General features: G+C 47.4%; 1 protein-coding gene across 12 annotated transcripts in view; it reads left to right on the top strand.

Moving 5' to 3' along the window:
- Positions 1-16,488, top strand: part of LOC144733139 (NXPE family member 2-like) — a 37,733-nt gene extending 21,245 nt beyond the window's left edge. For 11 of the 12 annotated variants that reach the window (XM_078614906.1, XM_078614902.1, XM_078614898.1 and 8 more), the window contains 6 exons: positions 7,493-7,607; positions 10,564-11,255; positions 11,614-11,625; positions 12,360-12,418; positions 13,647-13,859; positions 14,698-16,488. In XM_078614906.1, coding sequence (XP_078471032.1) covers positions 7,527-7,607; positions 10,564-11,255; positions 11,614-11,625; positions 12,360-12,418; positions 13,647-13,859; positions 14,698-15,230 — 1,590 coding nt within the window. In that variant the 5' untranslated portion in view covers positions 7,493-7,526 and the 3' untranslated portion in view covers positions 15,231-16,488. Of the gene's footprint in view, positions 1-763; positions 5,391-7,492; positions 7,608-10,563; positions 11,256-11,613; positions 11,626-12,359; positions 12,419-13,646; positions 13,860-14,697 lie in introns of those variants that run through there. The other variant, XM_078614909.1, reaches the window with a different exon arrangement.
- Positions 16,489-17,874: the final 1,386 nt, after the last annotated feature.

The following is a 17,874-nucleotide window of genomic DNA, read 5'->3' as shown; positions in this document are numbered from 1 at the left end:
TGGACTTTCACCCGTTTGGGATTGCGGGATAGAGAACACGTTCTTTCGGAGTGGGCAGGTAGGAAGTTGGTTGGATAGCGCATTCGTGCACGAGACAAATATGCACGACAGACAGATAATCCCTGGTGGGAATTGTGGAACCTGTTGTTTCTACCTGTAAAACATAGCATGCCACTAACCCACCGTTTTAACGGTTTTCCTTAACGGTAAAATTTGAAACGCGGCAAAAAAAACAAACCGACGTGATAAGACTGCAGCCTACAATAGGGGTTTTTATTAGTAATTCCCTTATTTTTAAATCCTTTATATTAAGTTCACTTGCTTGCTTGCGCGCTTACGACCGTGCAAATCTTTCGGTCGTTTTTTAACCCACTTCCCGTGATCCAATCGAGCTGACATTTTGCACACAGACTCGTTGTGCGTGACAATTAATGTTCGTGAAAAAAAATTCCTAAATTTTACACTTTTTAGGACAAAAATATATTTAATTACCAATTGCTTAATGGTGCAATGCAATCATCTGACCCATAGGTGGCAGCCATCTCAAGACAGAGGACGAGAGGACTCTAGCCGCCACGCATATAAAGGATTTATAGTGAAAAACTTTGTTTTTACGGGTTATACTTGTTACGTGCTGCGTGTACGTTTTTTTGAGTGCTTTAAATTACTTTACTCTATGACATTGGCATAAACACACAAATAGACGAAATATAATTTCCAAAATTTTCAACTTTTTAGGAAAAAAAATTTCATATTTAATTTAAAATACCAATGTGATAAAAATGAAACTCTTACTCAAGAAAAACAGAAATGAATAATAAAATAAAACCGATGCCACGCATATAAAGGATTTATAGTGAAAAACTTTGTTTTTACGGGTTAATTTTTTCTCGTACTCACCGCACATATATTACTTTGTATTGTATCTTTCTATCGACATGACTTTACCAAAAACTAAAGAATACGAATTCCAGCAGTCAAGAAAGCTTAAGTGGAAACTTAGTTACACTTAACCTCAGGACATTAAAATATAACTCGAGTAAAACAGTGCAATCCCTGTATACAGATAGACAACAAACGTCAATGAACCCTAGGAATATACGTGGTAATAACCGTGGTAAATCACAAACCGAATAATATTTATTAAGTATTAGAACAACGGTCATCCAGAAGAATAGAAAGTCAAAACAGGTCAACCACGCACAACTAAAAGAATATGTATCCCATAGAACCAAAGCCTCCCCGGCCACCTTTGTCTTCCCACGGTTCGGCACGAAAACAGGCCAGCCATAAATCCGTAGGGAGGGGTCTGGCCTCGGGATGACCCCCACTCAGGGGTAGGGGGTCAGGGCGGCCACGGGGAGAGACCGCAGGGAGGGGCCGAGAGGGCATCTGGTTATTTGTTTGTTTTTCTCTAGAGACGGGAGGGGGCTTCACGTTTTGGGTTTTAACACAAACATACATAGGCTTCATAGAAAACAGCACGCTCGGGATCACCAAGGAAGAGGGGGGGGGGGGTCAATCAGAACATAGGCCCTTGGGTTGCCTTGTCGCTCTCCATCTACGTGACTTCACCAAATGAACCAAATACACGAGCCCCTGCCATCACGAAAAACTTAAGTCCAAACTAAAACTATTCCCCAGCATCAAAATATAACTCTAAATAACACACCAATCCCTGGGGACAGACTCCTAATGAAGCTTGGCCAAAAACCCAAAATACTGACGTAACAAGGAGCATTACGAACACTGATTAAACCTGAACCGAATATTAACCACGATATATCAAGACCGGGGGTAGCTCATAAGAGATACAAGGAATAAACCTAACACACAGGACCACATAATGCATCCCATGGAACCAAAGCCTCCCCGGCCACCTTTGTCTTCCCACGGTTCGGCACGAAAACAGGCCAGCCATAAATCCGTAGGGAGGGGTCTGGCCTTGGAATGATTCCCACTCAGGGAATAGGGGGTCAGGGCGGCCACGGGGAGAGACCGCAGGGAGGGCACCTGGTTCTTTGCTTCACGTTTTGGTTTAAACGCAAACAGAAATAAACTTGACGGAAACCACTCGCTCGGGGTCACCAAAGGATGAAAAGGGGGGGGGGCAATAATTCATGGCCACGGGTAAGAGCAGAACAGAGTACGCATATATATTTTTTCTCTCGCAAAAGACGCAAGGGAGGAAATTCAGATAAAAAATGGAGACCCAGCCATAGATCGAGTATCTCGCTCATCACCACCAACGGAGGAGCGCCACCATCATCACCATCATCTCAGCATCTCAACACCATCGCCACCGACACTGAAGACTCGGCAAAATCAGCAAGTATGGAGGGGCTCGCTGAGTAGCGACGTGCTAAGCCAAGCAGGGGTCTGCACCACCGCTACACCGAGCCGTCGAGGTGCGAGTGAAACTGACGGAGATTTCAGTTATCATTCTAGAACAATAGCGAAGACACCCAACGTCAACCCAACGTCAACCCAACGTCAACCCAACGTCAACCCAACGTCAACCCAACGTCAACCCAACGTCAACCCAGCAACGAACGAGAGCATCGTTCATCGCTAGAGCACCCGGCGCTGGTGAGCGCGCACAGCCGCGTCGTCCATCACCGAGCACAAAGGTGCCAGCCACCAGCGCACGAGTGAACGAGCACCACCGCGCCGCCAACGCTACAGAGTACGGGTGCCCGCCTGCCCGTGCCGAGCCCCACCGGGGCCACCTGGCGCCACCTAGCGACCAAGCCTCTCCAAGGACAACATCGGGCCGACGCCGTTCATCTAGCAGCGGAGAGAGAATGCCGTTCGTATTCTCTCCCCCACACTCACAAACTCACGACGGCGTCTGTTTAAATACAAGAATTTACCAAGGAGACAATCCCACGCACTCACACAATGGAATCAACCCTAGCCAATCATAAGAAGACCAATTATGAAGTATGAATCATCAACCGGCCGTGAAGGCATCGCGGCTCATCGCGTGATTAGAATAAGTCAATTATAAGTGCCTTAGATTTTTTAGATTTTTTTTATCGTATATACGACCAATAGATTCGTCGAGGCAAACTAAACTCTTCCTCATCACGAATCTACACGTTTACAGAGAGAGAATATCGTGTCAAACCTGTTCCTTTGTCATAGAATCTCGCTTAAGAATTAATTAAAGCGGAGCTAGAAATACGCTCTCCCACAAAGAACACACGCACTCACTCACACCCCCTTGTTTCAAAACATTTCGTTAAAATTTGAATATTGCCGATGAATCTATTGATGTATGCTTTTGCCTTCGGCAACACAGAAGTATTTTGAGTGTTTCTTTCCAAGTCCATGCATAACACTTATTTATAAAAAAAAAAACTGTATCCTGCGTTGAGATACGAATTTGGAGACCTAACATAACATAAACACACTAAGATAATCAATAACTTTTAATCAAAGATAATAGTTTTTTCCCGATTGATACAACTCTGGATAACGAAGCTAAGCCTATTTATCATAACTGCCCACCTTAACATAATGCAAGCATTCGCATGAATTAATACGATTATCTCCATGATTATTATAATTTATGCATATAATTACATACGTTAGCATAATTTCCGAGATTTACGAATTTTTCCAATTTTTATTTCATTTTTACAACACAGGCCGTGAGCCAATTGAGTTGTGTATTCAAGTGATTTCAACGTTTTTTTCTCTTTAACATGGTCCACACGAAAAAGTTCAAATTAGCCTCTCTACCATCACCATCTGTAATTCGTGTTGTTAATAAGTGCCTTATCGATTGAACTGAACGTGTCTGCTGGCCGGGTCTCCCTTGAACACGTTCTTTCGGAGTGGGCAGGTAGGAACTTGGTTAGACAGCGCATTCGTTCGATCCGTGTCACGCGGCGCAAGCTGCGTGGGGCGGCGCGTCACGTGGTGCTGAGCCCGCCCGAAGCGCTCTATGAAATACAAATCGAGGGCGTGGCTATGCACGACAGACAGACAAATAATCCCTGGTGGGCAGTGTGGAACAGAGGTCGCAACCGGGTACCTGATACCCGGCTACCCGTACCCGGCCGGGTACGGGTACCCGTTTGCGACCCTGGTGCGGCCGGGTACGTGAGTCACTGGTGAGTAACTGTTTGTCACTCATTTCCCAACGTCGTCTCTTCTCACAATTCAAGTTCCTAGAATCAACCCACCCGCGCCTGCAACATGGCTTCATCCCAGAGGTCGCAATCAGGTACCCGATACCCGTTTGCGACCCTGGTGCGGCCGGGTACAGGTAAGGAATCAAAACCCGTTTGCGACCTCTGGTGTGGAACCTGCTGTTCCTACGTGTATAAGGCGACATAGAGTTGCTGGCCGTGCGAGAAGGCCGCCGTCTGCAGATCGATTCCAACGTAATCGAACGTCTGTCCCTGCACCTCCGTCGTTTATGCATCGGACGTGTAGGTTCTCAGCGCCCCCTGCAGGAAAACGACCGGAAGTGCAGTGTTCATCACAGATAAAGTTGGGCGTTTATATTATTAATTGCTTATGCCTCAAAAGTGCATAAAATGGCTATTATTACGCACAAACGTTGCTTTTGTGACCAGGATACAAAAGCAAAGTTAATAATTCACTCCATTAATAACACTGTGGAACACGATTTTTGTTCCTGGGTAATAAGTCTTATTTCCTAATTGCTTATGCCTCAAAAGTACAGAAAATGACTATTATTCCCTACAAACTTTGCTTTTGTGACCAGGACTTGATGTGAAAGAATGACAGAATTGCACACCACATTTTCTCACTGAAAATAGGTACATTTCAAATTATTACTGTCCTGGTCACAAAAACAAACTTTATTTAAAGCTTTCGTGACTGCAGGGATTCATATCTTTCTTGCTGTGGATTTCACACCTGATGATGATTGCTTGTGTTGCAGTCGAGACGTCGTGAGAATTTGTATTGTTTTATATTTATATTGTTTTATTATTTCCCTTCTACGTGACTTTACCGAAAGAACCAAGAATATAAAGCAAACAATTAGGAAATAACACTTACTATCGAGGAACAAAAAAATATATATACATTTTTGTAATACTGTCTAATGCGTGCTGCGTCACCACACTCAGACGGGGATCACATGTCAACGGACGGTGACAAGAGTCTGCTGTGATTAGTGCACGAGAACAAATCCGCGTGCGTAATGTTCGCCGACTTGCCGTGTGAATAACCCAACCCCGGCAACGGATGCCCATTGCAGATGTTTACGCATTCATTAATCCCACACCCAACCCACACTTGACGTGAAGGGCTCACGAGTGACGTGTTCACATCTACCCAACTATTTGAGGAACGCAACAAAATGGAGGATTTCTGCGCACATCAAGGCTGTCCACCTGATGATGCCGGTTTGTAATTGCCGGCAAAACGTCACGGTACTCGGATTGTAAATGTCGCGGGATTTGGCTCTCCAACACACAACCGGTGTGCTGTACTATACACTACACCACTATACACTGCACCACTATACACTACACTGCACCACTATACACTACACTACACCAGTATACACTACACTATACACTACACCACTATACACTACACTATACACTAGTGCTGTACAAGTGACGAATTGGCATGTTCTGTTTACGTGACAACCCCTTACTAGTTGGCTGTGTCGGGTGATGGCGGGTTTAACGACACATTTATATATATACGCGATCTTTAAAAAAAACGGTATCATGCATAATATTGGTGTCGAAAGCCGACGTGTTAAACTATAGTGTAGTGTATAGTATAGTAGTGTAAAGCATAGTGATGTATAGTAGTGTATGGTCTAGTGTATAGTGTAGTATACTAGTACAGCAATAAACCGCATTGTTGTGTGTAGGAGAGTAAACCCACTACAACATTTGCAATTATAGTGTGGTGCATAGTAGTGTAGTCTATAGTAGTGTAATGTATAGTGCAGTGTGTAGTGTAGTGTATAGTGCAGTCTATAGTAGTGTAGTATATTGTGTAGCGCATAGTGTTGTGTATAGTGTAAAGTGTATAGTGTAGTAAACCAGTACAGTAATAAACCGGCTTGTTGTGAGTAAACCCACTGCAACATTTACAATTGGAGTAGCTGTGACGTTTCACCAGTAATAACAACAACAACAACAACCAGCATCATCAGGCGGACCGCCATAGTTGTGGAGAAATCCTTCCTCCTGTTTCGGTCTTAAACTAGTTAACGAATTTGGCACCGTTTTGCTTGCAAGTCACAAACTCATTACTAATTGGTCCTGTCTGGCGGTGGTGGTGGTGGCGGGGGGTTTAACGACACAACATTTACATTTTCGCGATCTTTACTGACAAAACCTTCTCATATATGTGCAATGGCCGATGCACCAACAGGCGGTCACGAAGCGAACCGAGGCCTCTGATTGGTGCCCCTTATCTGGTGGGGACCATGTTGGGTGGATGACGTAGTAAGGGGGGTGGGAGGGGTTTGAAGAGAGAGGCCTGGAAGGGGATTGGCTGGAAACAGAGAATTTTAAGGAATTGGAGGAAAGATGACAACGCAAAGGGCGGGAAACGATGGGAGTGGGGGGGGCTTTGGAAAGTAAGTTGGGGAACCTTCGGGAAAGTTGGAGGCTCGAGGGATATGAAAAGAGGAAGCACTGGGTGGATGGGGATGCTTGGAGAAGAGATTCAGCCGTGCTTGAAGGCAGTGTTCGTGTCGACACTTAAGGCTCTCAATAATATGAACCTTATGGCGGGACCCCGGGGTCCCATAAGCCCCCGGCTCTCGCATAAGCTGCGTTGCGACGTAATTTTATGTCCGTCAAAGGCGAACGATACAGCGATCTATTCCTCCTCTCGACGAGCTTTACACGATGCGCCAATCGACGTTTCAAAGTTTTGTTTGCGACTATGGCAATTTTGACAACGACGGGCACTTGGTGAAGAACGAGAGGATCGATTTCTGATGGGGTCGCGTCGTTTGTGTCGCGTGGTGTGGGACGGAGTCACCAAAGATAAATTCATTAAACTAGATTCGAAGCTTTTGTGACTGCAGGAATTACTCTGTTTGTCTTGGTGTGTGTCTCGCTCTGTGTGTCTTTGTGTGTGTCTCTCTGCATGTGTGTCTGCCTATGCTGTTCCCTAGTCTGTTGTATCATTCATTCTTACCTGATGATAGTTGCTTGTGTTGCAACCGAAACGTCGTATTCTATTATTTCATTTCATTTTCTACGTGACTTTAACGAAAGAACCAAAAACATAATTCATTAATTACGATTTTGACTTCCGTTTATTCGGGACCCCGGTGTCCCGCCATAACATTCACTATTGAAGAAACGGGTGTCGATCTTCATTGCATGTGGGCAATATTTGTCGCGAAAGACTCCTGCTGCTGCATGTTAAACTCAACAAACAAAGTGGTTGTTCGGTGTTGCCTTTTTTTGTAGGGTTCGCCTAAAGTGTCTAACGCATTTTTTTGTTTGTTTGAATTTCAAATTTGCAGGGGAGATTGAACGGCAGATCATCCAGAGAGTGTCATGGGCCCGAAAATAAAGACGGCCGTCGTTGTGTTTATGTCATTTCTGGTCCTGATTTTCCTTTCCTCGGGATTCTTAAAGGTACGCTTTCGGACGCATAGCTTCTTTCGCACCATCGTAACGTAGCCAACCGTGGCTTATCGGAGGTGCGGGGAAGGACAACAAACTACACACAAAAAACACTTCTGTTGAAATTAGTTTTCAATTTACGCGAGTGGTATAGTGTATAGCAGTGCTGTAGTGTAGTGCAGTGTATAGTAGTGTAGTGTATAGCAGTGCTGTATAGTAGTGTAGTGTATAGTAGTGCTGTATTGTAGTGTGTAGTGCAGTGCATAGTAGTGTAGTGTATAGTGCAGTGCATAGTAGTGTAGTGTATAGTGCAGTGTATTATAGTGTAGTGTGTGTAGTGTAGATTGCCTATGATACCATCAGTAGGCCTGGGTTGTTCTTTGTGCTCTCGGAGTCCCTGACCCTCTGCTCACGATCATTAAGGGCCTTCATGATGGTGAGTGGGCCCGGGTAAAACTACGTGGCAGGGAGTCAGCCATTCCCTGTACACCTTGGGGTGCAGGGTGCGACAGGGATGTCCTCTGGCTCCCACATTATTTAACATCTATTTTGACCACGTAGTTCGTGAAGCCTTAAATAGCTGTAACGAGGGAACTTACATTTGGTACAGATATATTGGGAGGCTGATCGATGCCTGGGTGCGATCAAGGGATGGCTCCCTATTGGTCAACCATGTTATGTATGCCGATGATTTGGAAATAGCTGCTCATTCAGAGGAGGAGTTGGAGACGCTGCTGCTGAGACTGGAGTGTGCCACTAAGAGGTGGGGCCTTACTATCAGCCCCACCAAAACTAATCACCTGCCTGGGTATTTTGTACCATTGGACACTCCACCCACACAACTCCCAATCAGTGATGGGGCAGTTGTGGAGAGAGTGGAGAGTTTCCCATACCTGGGCAGTGTGCTTATGACCGGCTCCATTTTAACAGCAGAGGTCTCACTCCGAATCAGTCGAGCGGCAATATATTTTCATCGGTTGCGTAACGCTGTGTGGAAGCTACCTGGTCTGTCGCTCCGCACGAAGCTTCGGGTCTTCTCGGCCACAGTCATTCCCTCCCTTCTCTAAACTTGCGAAACGTGGACCCCCATAATGGAGCATCTTCGCCGGTTAGAAACATTTAGGCTGGCCTGCCTACGCTCCATCCTGGGTTTAACCAGGCTGGATTGTGTGAGGAGCTCACAAATCCTTGAAACATCTGGACAAAGTCCCATTGGTGAGCTCCTCCGGCAGGCAAGGCTGTGTTGGCTGGGTCATGTAGCCCGCATGCCCAGCCACCGCATGCATAAACAGCTTTTGTTCGGCCGGATCAAGGGGGCTAAACGGGCGCGGCACGGGCTAGAGAAGAGATGGAGTGATGTGGTAGAGGACGTGGATACCCGGCTACCCGTACCCGACTGGGTACGGGTACGGTTACCCGTTTGCGACCCTGGTGCGGCCGGGTACGGGTAGACCGTGAGTCACTGGTGAGTAACCGTTTGTCACTCATTTCCCAACGTCTTGTCTCTTCTCACAATTCAAGTTCCTAGAATCAACCCACCCACGCCTGCAACATGGCTTCATCCCAGAGGTCGTAATCGGGTACCCGATACCCGTACCCTACCCGATACCCAGCTACCCGTACCCGGCCGGGTATCGGGTAGAGTACGGGTACCCGTTTGCGACCCTGGTGCAGCCGGGTACGGGTAAGGAATCAAAACCCGTTTGCGACCTCTGCTGCCTCCTGAGAGGAGGGCACGTCCACTGGGTTGAGGAGTGCCTCAAATTGTCCCTTCCGCCTCTCCACTACCTCCTCAGTTGAGGTCGATGTTACGCCGCCACCCTTACTGCCTGGGCCACGTCCCATCGATTCCTTCAAGGGGTTGGATGGTTTTGCCAGGACATCTTTGAGACCCTCTCCATGGCCTCTCCAAACTCCTCCCATGCCCCGGGGCTTTCTCTTCAGCGGCTGCAACTACTGTCGTCCTCTTGGCAAGCCGGTGCCTCTCAATCGGAAAGCCTCCTCCTTCAACTTGGGAGCTTCCCTCACCACCGGAGGCCACCAGAAGGTCCTAGGGTTGCCGCCATGACAGGCACCAACTACCTTCAGGCCACAGTTTTATGCAGCTGCATCCATAATCGAGGATTTTAACATTGTCCACTCGGAATCAATGTCCATGACCTCCCCTGGAGTGTAGGAGAACTTTTCCCGGAGGTGGAAGTTCAAATATATTTCTGCACCGGATCTTCCACCAGACGGTCCCAGAAAACTCGGCACTTTGTTTGGGGCTTCCACGTCTATCTGGTCGGTGCCCAATAGCGTCAGATCCAACTTACCACCAGGTGGTGATCAGTCGACAGCTCTGCCCCTCTCCTCATCCGAGTGTCCATAACATACGGCCTTAGGTCCGATGATACAACTATAAAGTCAATCAGTGACCTTCGGCTCAAGGTGCTCTGGTACCAAGTACACTCATGAGCATCCTTGTGTTCGAACACGGTGTTTGTTATTGACATTCCGTGACAAGCGCAGAATTCCAATAACATCTCAGATCAGGGGAGCCATTCCTTCCAATCAAGCCTCTCTACGTATCTCCCACGTGAGCATTGAAGTCGCCCAGTAAGACTGTGGAGTCGGTAGGCGGCAGCTCTGTCGAGCACTGCACCTTACCCGTCTCCAAGAAGGCCGTAAAACTCTGAACTGCTGTTTGGTGCATTAACACAGACAACCGGGGCAGAGTTTTCCTTTCTGAGACCCAAAGTCTCATTGAGGCGACCCTCTCATCCACTGGGACAGACTCATAACGACAAGGAGTTCTATAGAAGTGATTTCATCAAATCTAGCTCAATTATACGCGTCATTAATCATTGGTGAGCTAACACACCGGCTGCAGACGCCGTACACAAATCACTTGCTACTATTTACTAACAATGCAAAATAATGGCTCATTTCTGACACGTGCTCGTTTTATTTTTTTCTCCTCGTCAAGACGAACAACCAGCAGAAGCACGTGGCGCCAATGCTGCACTATCAGCAAAGCGATCGCCTCCGCCCGGCGACAGAAACCCCGGCGGGCCCCGCGAAGCCACGGCCGCCGCTGCTGAACGTCACCTTCGCCTCGTCAGCCTCCAACAGCATCGCCACGGTCATCAACGGCAACTCGGGGACGTCGCTCGCTGTGGGCGACTCCCTCCTCGTCGAGGTCCAGATGCGCGACTTCGCGGGGCGTCCCAAGCGCCACGGCGGCGACTTCCTCCTCACCAGGCTCTCGAACACGCGGCTCGGCGCGGCCGTCTCGGGCGCGGTCACCGACCGCGGCGACGGCACGTACCTCGTGACCTTCCGCGTCTCGTGGCCCGGCGAGAGCCGTCCCGAGGTGGCGCTCGTGCACTCGAGCGAGGAGGTCGCTGTGCTGGAGAGGGTGCGCGAGGCCGTGCCCGACAAGGTCAGCTTCTGGGGCACGTTCGTGTCCGGCGGGCGGAAGGAGCGGTCCGCCTGCCACGTGTTCCTGAACGCGACGGCAGGAGGCGGCGAGCTGTGCGACTTCGGGGACGCGGAGCGCAGCGAGTCGTGGTCGTGCGCGAGGCCGAGGGAGCTGCCCTGCTACTCGCTAGAGGGCTACTCGTCGTACAACAAGTACGCGCACTTGTTCACGGCCGTGGAGCGCCAGCTCTTCTCGAGGTGAGAAATCGGATGGGTTGGAAAGATCGGATTTTTACCCCCTCTACCATCTCTACTGTCTCAGCGTCGGCTTGCGATGGTTTTGTCGTGGGCCCACCAAATGGGATTCACGATCGCTTTGCTTTTTAACACGTAGGCTTTCGCAGCCAATATCATCCATAATAGAGCATGTATAATGGCCATCGTTGGATCGATTGCCGGCACGGGAAAAGCTTTCTCTTAAGACTCCCCCCATCTTTCCATTGCGACTCCGGTACGCGTTTGAATGGCGAGGCATCTCGAGTGGAAAGTCAGTGGCCTTGTTGGTGGTGTTCATTTTTTGTTTCTTTCTCTCCTTCATGTCACTTGTGCGGCAAAGGAAGAAGAATGGGTAAGGATAAAACACTTTCTTGTTTATTTAAAAAGAACGAATTTACCCGTGACAATTTCAGTAACAAAAGAGAAAATGTCACGTGCAAGATCTGCGCTGTACACTCGGCATTCTTGGCCCAGTCACATTAGATAGCGCTAGCCAACTGTTTTATACCACTTCATAGCATTTAGAATGTTTAATACTTCACGTGTATTTCACTAAAATCCAATATTTTTAGCCCCATTTTGTTTTTAAAAAATCTCACTTCTGGCCCATGTTCAGGAATTCCTTGTTTGGTGTTGAGCTTGCAACTCGTTGTTGTGTTCAGGTTGTTGTCCTCCGTTCAGCCACGGTTGGCTATGTACGGTGGTGCGAAATAAGCTCGATGCGCATGCAATCGATCGATCAATTGCATCAAGTGAGAATGGGAACGATACAGGGGGCATAGAGCAGCCACAGGAATGAAGACTGAAACCGGTGGCTAATATCGACCGAACAAAGTCATTTGTGACTGCGTGCAACGATTAGCGTAAGAGAGGGGAGTAGCAAATTAAAATAAATAAATATTAATCAAAAGCAAAAAAGACAGCTTTATTTAAAATTTTACATTGTATGGGAAGGAAAGTGTATGCGTCCTGACTTTTGAGCCTCCCAGTATATCAACAAGCCCTATGTGTCCTGACTTTCGGGCCAGCCTGTTCATGTTTTGAGGCACCCTCTCCCACTAACACAATCTTCGTTGTCATTCACAGTGGGCAGCTTCACGAACCCATACCAATAAGCTACACGTTGCAAGCTAATTCAAGCAATGGTAAGTTATAATTTTGACATCAACCAATGTAATAACGATCATAGATCAAAACCAAGTTGGTTTTAACTATGCAGCATATTGATATTAAGCTTTCGTGACTGCAGGAATCCATACTCTGTGGTTCTTTCGGTAAAGTGACGTAGAAAAATAATAATAGATCACGACGTTTCGATCGCCACACAAGCAATCGCTATCCCACCTGAGGACGATCACTTGTGTGGCGATCGAAACGTCACGATCTGTTATTATTATTTTTTTTTTTTTTTCTACGTGACTTTACCGAATGAACCAAATAGTATGCAGCACATTCTCTCTCTCTAGCCAACTGCTATCGTGGGCCAACCACAACTGAAAAGACACCCCGAAGGAAAGGAAGATGTTGACTACCTCGCCTGATGTGCGGGAGGGTCGTGGGTTTGATCTGGGGACCCTGATGATGCCCACTATATATTTGGAGTTTCCGTGTCTCTCTTCCCGTGGCCGCATGTATTTTTCTCCGGAGTTCTCCATTGTTTCCCTCCCCATTTAGAATCAACATATAGCGCATATTCTTTCTTGGGTCTTTCGGTAGCTGTGACGGTCCCACTTGATGACGGAGACTTGTGTTGCCTCCGAAACGTCGTGATTTATAATTTTATTTATATTATTATTTCTATAATTTTTATTATTTATTTTTACCTACGTGACTTTACCGAAAAAACCTAAGAGTATATTCGCGTAGATGGGTTCAAAGAAAATAACAGACGTGTCATCTACGTATCTCTCCCACAAGGAAGGATGTCGGGTGGATGTCTGGATGGCGACTGTCTCAAATTTCTCCATGGAAATGTTCGCTACCACTGGTGATACGGGAGAGCCCATTGTGGTACCTTCATTCTGTTTGTAGAAAGTACCATTCCAGGTGAAGTAAGTGTTGGTAAGGCAGTGCCTTACCAATGTTTATCCTCCTGTTAAAAAGTTACCGTATTGACTGCACCGTACTTACCACTCCAAAATCTCGACGACTCCCGCATCCCCGGGGCGATGTTACGTAGCACCGCTCACGCTTTTTATGTTTCAGCAACATGACCGCATTTGCCGATCGCCGGACTGGTACACGCACCCACCTTGGACATAATGACGTTGGAAGCAGGCAGACAATTTCGCGCAGTGCCGGGTGAGATGTAGTGTGCGACATGGATTTCCAATCTCCCTCTTCCTTCCCCCCTTCCCCTCCACGTGCGTCCAGTCGGAATCCCGCCAACGAGGTGCGTGCCCGGGTTAGGATTGCCAAGCCCCAGCGGCTTCTACTTCAAAGGCGCTTGGCAGTCGACGGTGTGCGGCATGAGGCGCTTCAACACGCCGGCGAACGTCACCGACTGCTTGAGGCACAAGGAGGTGTACCTGTTTGGAGATTCCACCATCAGGCAGTATTGGGAGTACCTCAACAAGTTCGTCAAAGGTAAGGGGGCCGCTAGATGGCGCTCATATTCTTAGGTTTTTTCGGTAAAGTCACGTTCGTTCGTAACAAAGGCGGTGGTTTGTTTGTGTTTGTTTGTTTGGTCGGGGTTAGATCGCGTGAATCTGAATGTGTCGTTTAACCCGCCACCACCCGACACAGCCCAATTAGCAAGAGGTTTGTCACGTAAACAAAACCTGCCCAGTTCGTTACCAGTTCAGCAACAAACCGGTTGTGTGTTGGAGATTAAACCCACTACACATTTAAAGTTTGTATTTTACGCGACCCAAAAAAACCTCTGTCATGGATGAAGCCTACTGCGTGGTAAACTCATAGCGGGAATCGAACTCGGGTCGCCAGGTCCATAGCGCAGTGCAGCGCTAACCACTACACTATCGCAATGTACCGTTCATATACTCATATGTTTAACCCTTTCTTCTTTTTTAACTTTACAACATAATACAGTTTTTTGTAGGGGTTAGATCGCGTACATATATATAAATGTGTCATTAAACACGCCACCACCCGACACAGCCAATTAGTAAGGGATGTCACGTAAACAGAGCATCCCACAGGTTAATCCCCATTGACGAATGGTGACTTGTATAGGCATGCATTTAAACGATGCGTTATTTGCTGATTCGCTTCCACGCGGCACTGAAAGCCTGTAGCTGTCCGAACAGTTACCATTATGAATTGTTACCTCTCCCGCTTTCGATACAACGTTCTAATTTCGCACCGCCGCTTCACTATTGCACACTCGGGCACGCATGAACGAATGTGCACAACCAAACGCGTGACGCAGAGGTGCATTCGCGCGCTCGTCTGTTTTCTCGTGCAGCTTTGAAACGCTTCGACCTCCACAAGCCCGGGACTCATCAACCGAAGTTGGCGATCGACAACGAGAACAACATCATCCTGGAGTGGTTCTGCCACGCCTACCCGCTCATCACGGCGTCGTACACCTACAAAGAAGACGTCCGGCACATCGCCCGTCGCATCGACGAAATGTCCGGCGGGAGCCACGTGGCGGTGGGCATCTGCCTGGGGGCTCACTTCACCGTCTTCCCGCTGGCGGTTTTCCGCACACGAATGCGAAACATTGGCGAGGCCGTGAGGAAGCTGCTGCTGAGAAGCCCCGAGACGAGGGTCATCGTCAAGTTGGCCAACACGCGAGACGCCGGCAACCCCGAGATATTCAACAACTGGAGCACGTTCAGGATGAACGAGATCACCCTGGACGTGTTCAAGGGCATGAACGTGGCCTTCGTGGACGCGTGGGACATGACCGCGTCGATTAACTCGGCTCAAATTCACCCCGTCGAGACGATAGTGAAGAACCAGGTCGACCTGTTTCTGTCGTACGTTTGTTAGATTTTGGCGGAGTTCGGTCGAAGATTCGCCGGGGGAAATCGTTTTTTTTTCGTGGGGGTTTCAAAGTTATGGTTTTTTTTGGAAATGGGGGAGAGAAAAACGGGTTACTCTTGTACGTGTGCAAATCATTATGGCGTTTTAAATGGCTGCATTTTTTTCCATGAGATAGATCAGAGAGGGGTGAGTACTCGTATTCTGAAAGGGGCGGCGATATAGGGGCCAGAGGGGAGCGGCTGTAGGGAATAGCTCAGAGAGGAGACGGGTACGCAGATTTTGAAAGGGCGGTTGCTAAGAGTAACAATTTTGCAGGAAGCGGTGCATTGAAGTTCCCGTCTGTGCGAATCCGCGTGGCTGTTCCACTATTTACCCATTTAAAAAACATGAATACCACCACCGCGCGACTACGTCCAGTTTGACACGAAAAAAATCACGCACGGAACGTACACGTCGACGAGTGACAAGAAGAGCGGGAATCCCCCGCAGGTGTCACCGGACTGCCCCAGGGTGTCTCCTTCCGGGCACGGTGCAAACTCATCGTGCCCTCATCCCTTTCTGGCTGTGCCCTCAGATGTTGCGACATCCTCAACGATCCACGTGGCACACAACTCCTTCCCTCCCCCGACGTCGCAGAAGAGACCCCCTTGGGGGAGGATCTGAAACGTGGCATGGAACGAGACATCGACGCGCCCTGCTCGTAGACCTTTTACATCATCATCATCATAGCCAGGAAGACTGTAACTGGTTAACTGGAAGGATCATGAGGCCAACCCCTTCATAGAAGCAGCGGCACAGCACACTTCTAGCGCAATGGGCGAGCAAGGAGCATTTGAGACGTAATATTTTGGGAAAAGGAGTTTAGGGGAGTTCGAGAGCAGGTGGGCCACTTTTGTACAGAGTTTTAAATGGGCCGGTCGGAATAGCGGGGCCCTGGTTAAAGAGGGTTGGGTAGCCCCCTGGGTGTTTGAGCTGGAGCGATTTTTTTTTTAGTATAGATTTATACTTAAAATTGTTATCTGTATTGTATTATGATTGTTATTGGGATCAAACATCGAAATGGAATTCTTTGCACTTTTTGTACTCAGCATGGACGGGTTGTGTTTTTTTCCGTGGGATTTTATTGTTTACGTATGTGATGTTTAGATTTATGTACAATGAATTTTAGGTGTATCTTATAATTTTATTGTTTGTTGCGGTTGAACCAAAATTAAGAGCCGAATGGCTCACAGGGTAAATCCTAATAAATGAAACTGAAACGGAATGTTTATAGGGTACGTTTAACTTCTTTCGCAACGCACACAGTGAATCGTGCCAGTGTTTAGTCTTTGGACAGTGATGAATTTATATGAGTAGTGTTAGTCTATGGGCAGTGTTGAATCAATATGGGGAGTGTTGGTCTATGGGCATTGTTGAATCTATATGGGAAGTGTTGAATATATATGGGTAGTGTTGGTCTATGGGCAGTGTTGAATCTACATGGGCAGTGTGAGTCTATGGGCAGTGTTGAATCTATATGGGCAGTGTTGAATCTATATGGGTAGTTTTGGTCTATGGGCAGTATGTGTGTGTGTATGGTGAACTTCTTTCGCACCGTACCTAGTCAACCGAGGCTAATCGGAGGTTTGCAGAATCATCAACATTAGCAACAACAGCAAACGTTGCACTGCTGGGTGAAGACTTCTCCAAGCCATCACCACTTCTCACGGTACAGTCTCTCGCTCTGCCAGACTTGACTTGCAGTCACTTCCGTCACTCAGGCACCTCGAATTGCTCCATTTCAAGTGAATTCCGGCCACGCCTCCACGGCGTAATCAATCGGAGGACTTTACACACCGCGTTTTGTGATGTATGGACTTGGCATTATTTTACTCCGCGCAATATTGTGGTCGTTGTAATTCTCGCTGTAACTTGAAATGTGATGTTTCTCAGGGAATCTATTTTACCGGTATAACACGTGATGCTTTCACGACCAAAACGATTTTAACAGTTGCGTTTTTATCTCTTGATTGCCAATATTTTCTTTAATCATAATCAATACTTTAGTGAAGTATTTAAATATCAAATTTTGTTATATGCCCCACATTACGTGATTGCTTGCCAATTTGCTTTTTCTCTCTCTTCGTTATCTATTCATTTCATTTCTTCCAGTGCCTTGTTGGAACGCCTGGCCCTGCACCCCGAGCCGTCCAGGATCTCCGCTCATACTCGAGGCGGGAAGAGCACAACGCGTTTCGTGTGTGGGAGCAGTCTGAGAGATGCGTGGTGCGACGCGTGGATATTGAAGTCTTTACGATATGGCATCAGGGCCGGATTAAGGAGTGTGGGGGCTTTAGGGGCTGCAAGCCCAGGGGACCTCCGCCAGCTGAAGGGCCTCCAGAGATGAAGTGAAAAGTTATTTCATTTGTGAACGCTGATTTGTCGTTAACCTTGTAAACAATACATTTTATTTTTCTTTAACTTTGTTTTCCTTTGGAAAATACTACTGGGGGGGGGCTCACCGTACTGTGTTTACACCATTGGAACCTCATTTGCCAGTAGAAAAATATGATAATTGTTTTTTTACCCTTTTATCTGGCAACAAAATTGACCCCCTTTTTTTTTTTTACAAGGAGTCATGTTTGCATTGACCACAATACCTGCAGTCGGA

This window comes from Lampetra planeri, chromosome 45 (genome assembly GCF_965212315.1).
Source record: "Lampetra planeri chromosome 45, kcLamPlan1.2.h2, whole genome shotgun sequence".
NCBI lineage: Eukaryota > Metazoa > Chordata > Hyperoartia > Petromyzontiformes > Petromyzontidae > Lampetra > Lampetra planeri.
Note: the sequence above shows the minus strand (reverse complement) of the source record. Positions and strands in the feature narration are given on the sequence as shown.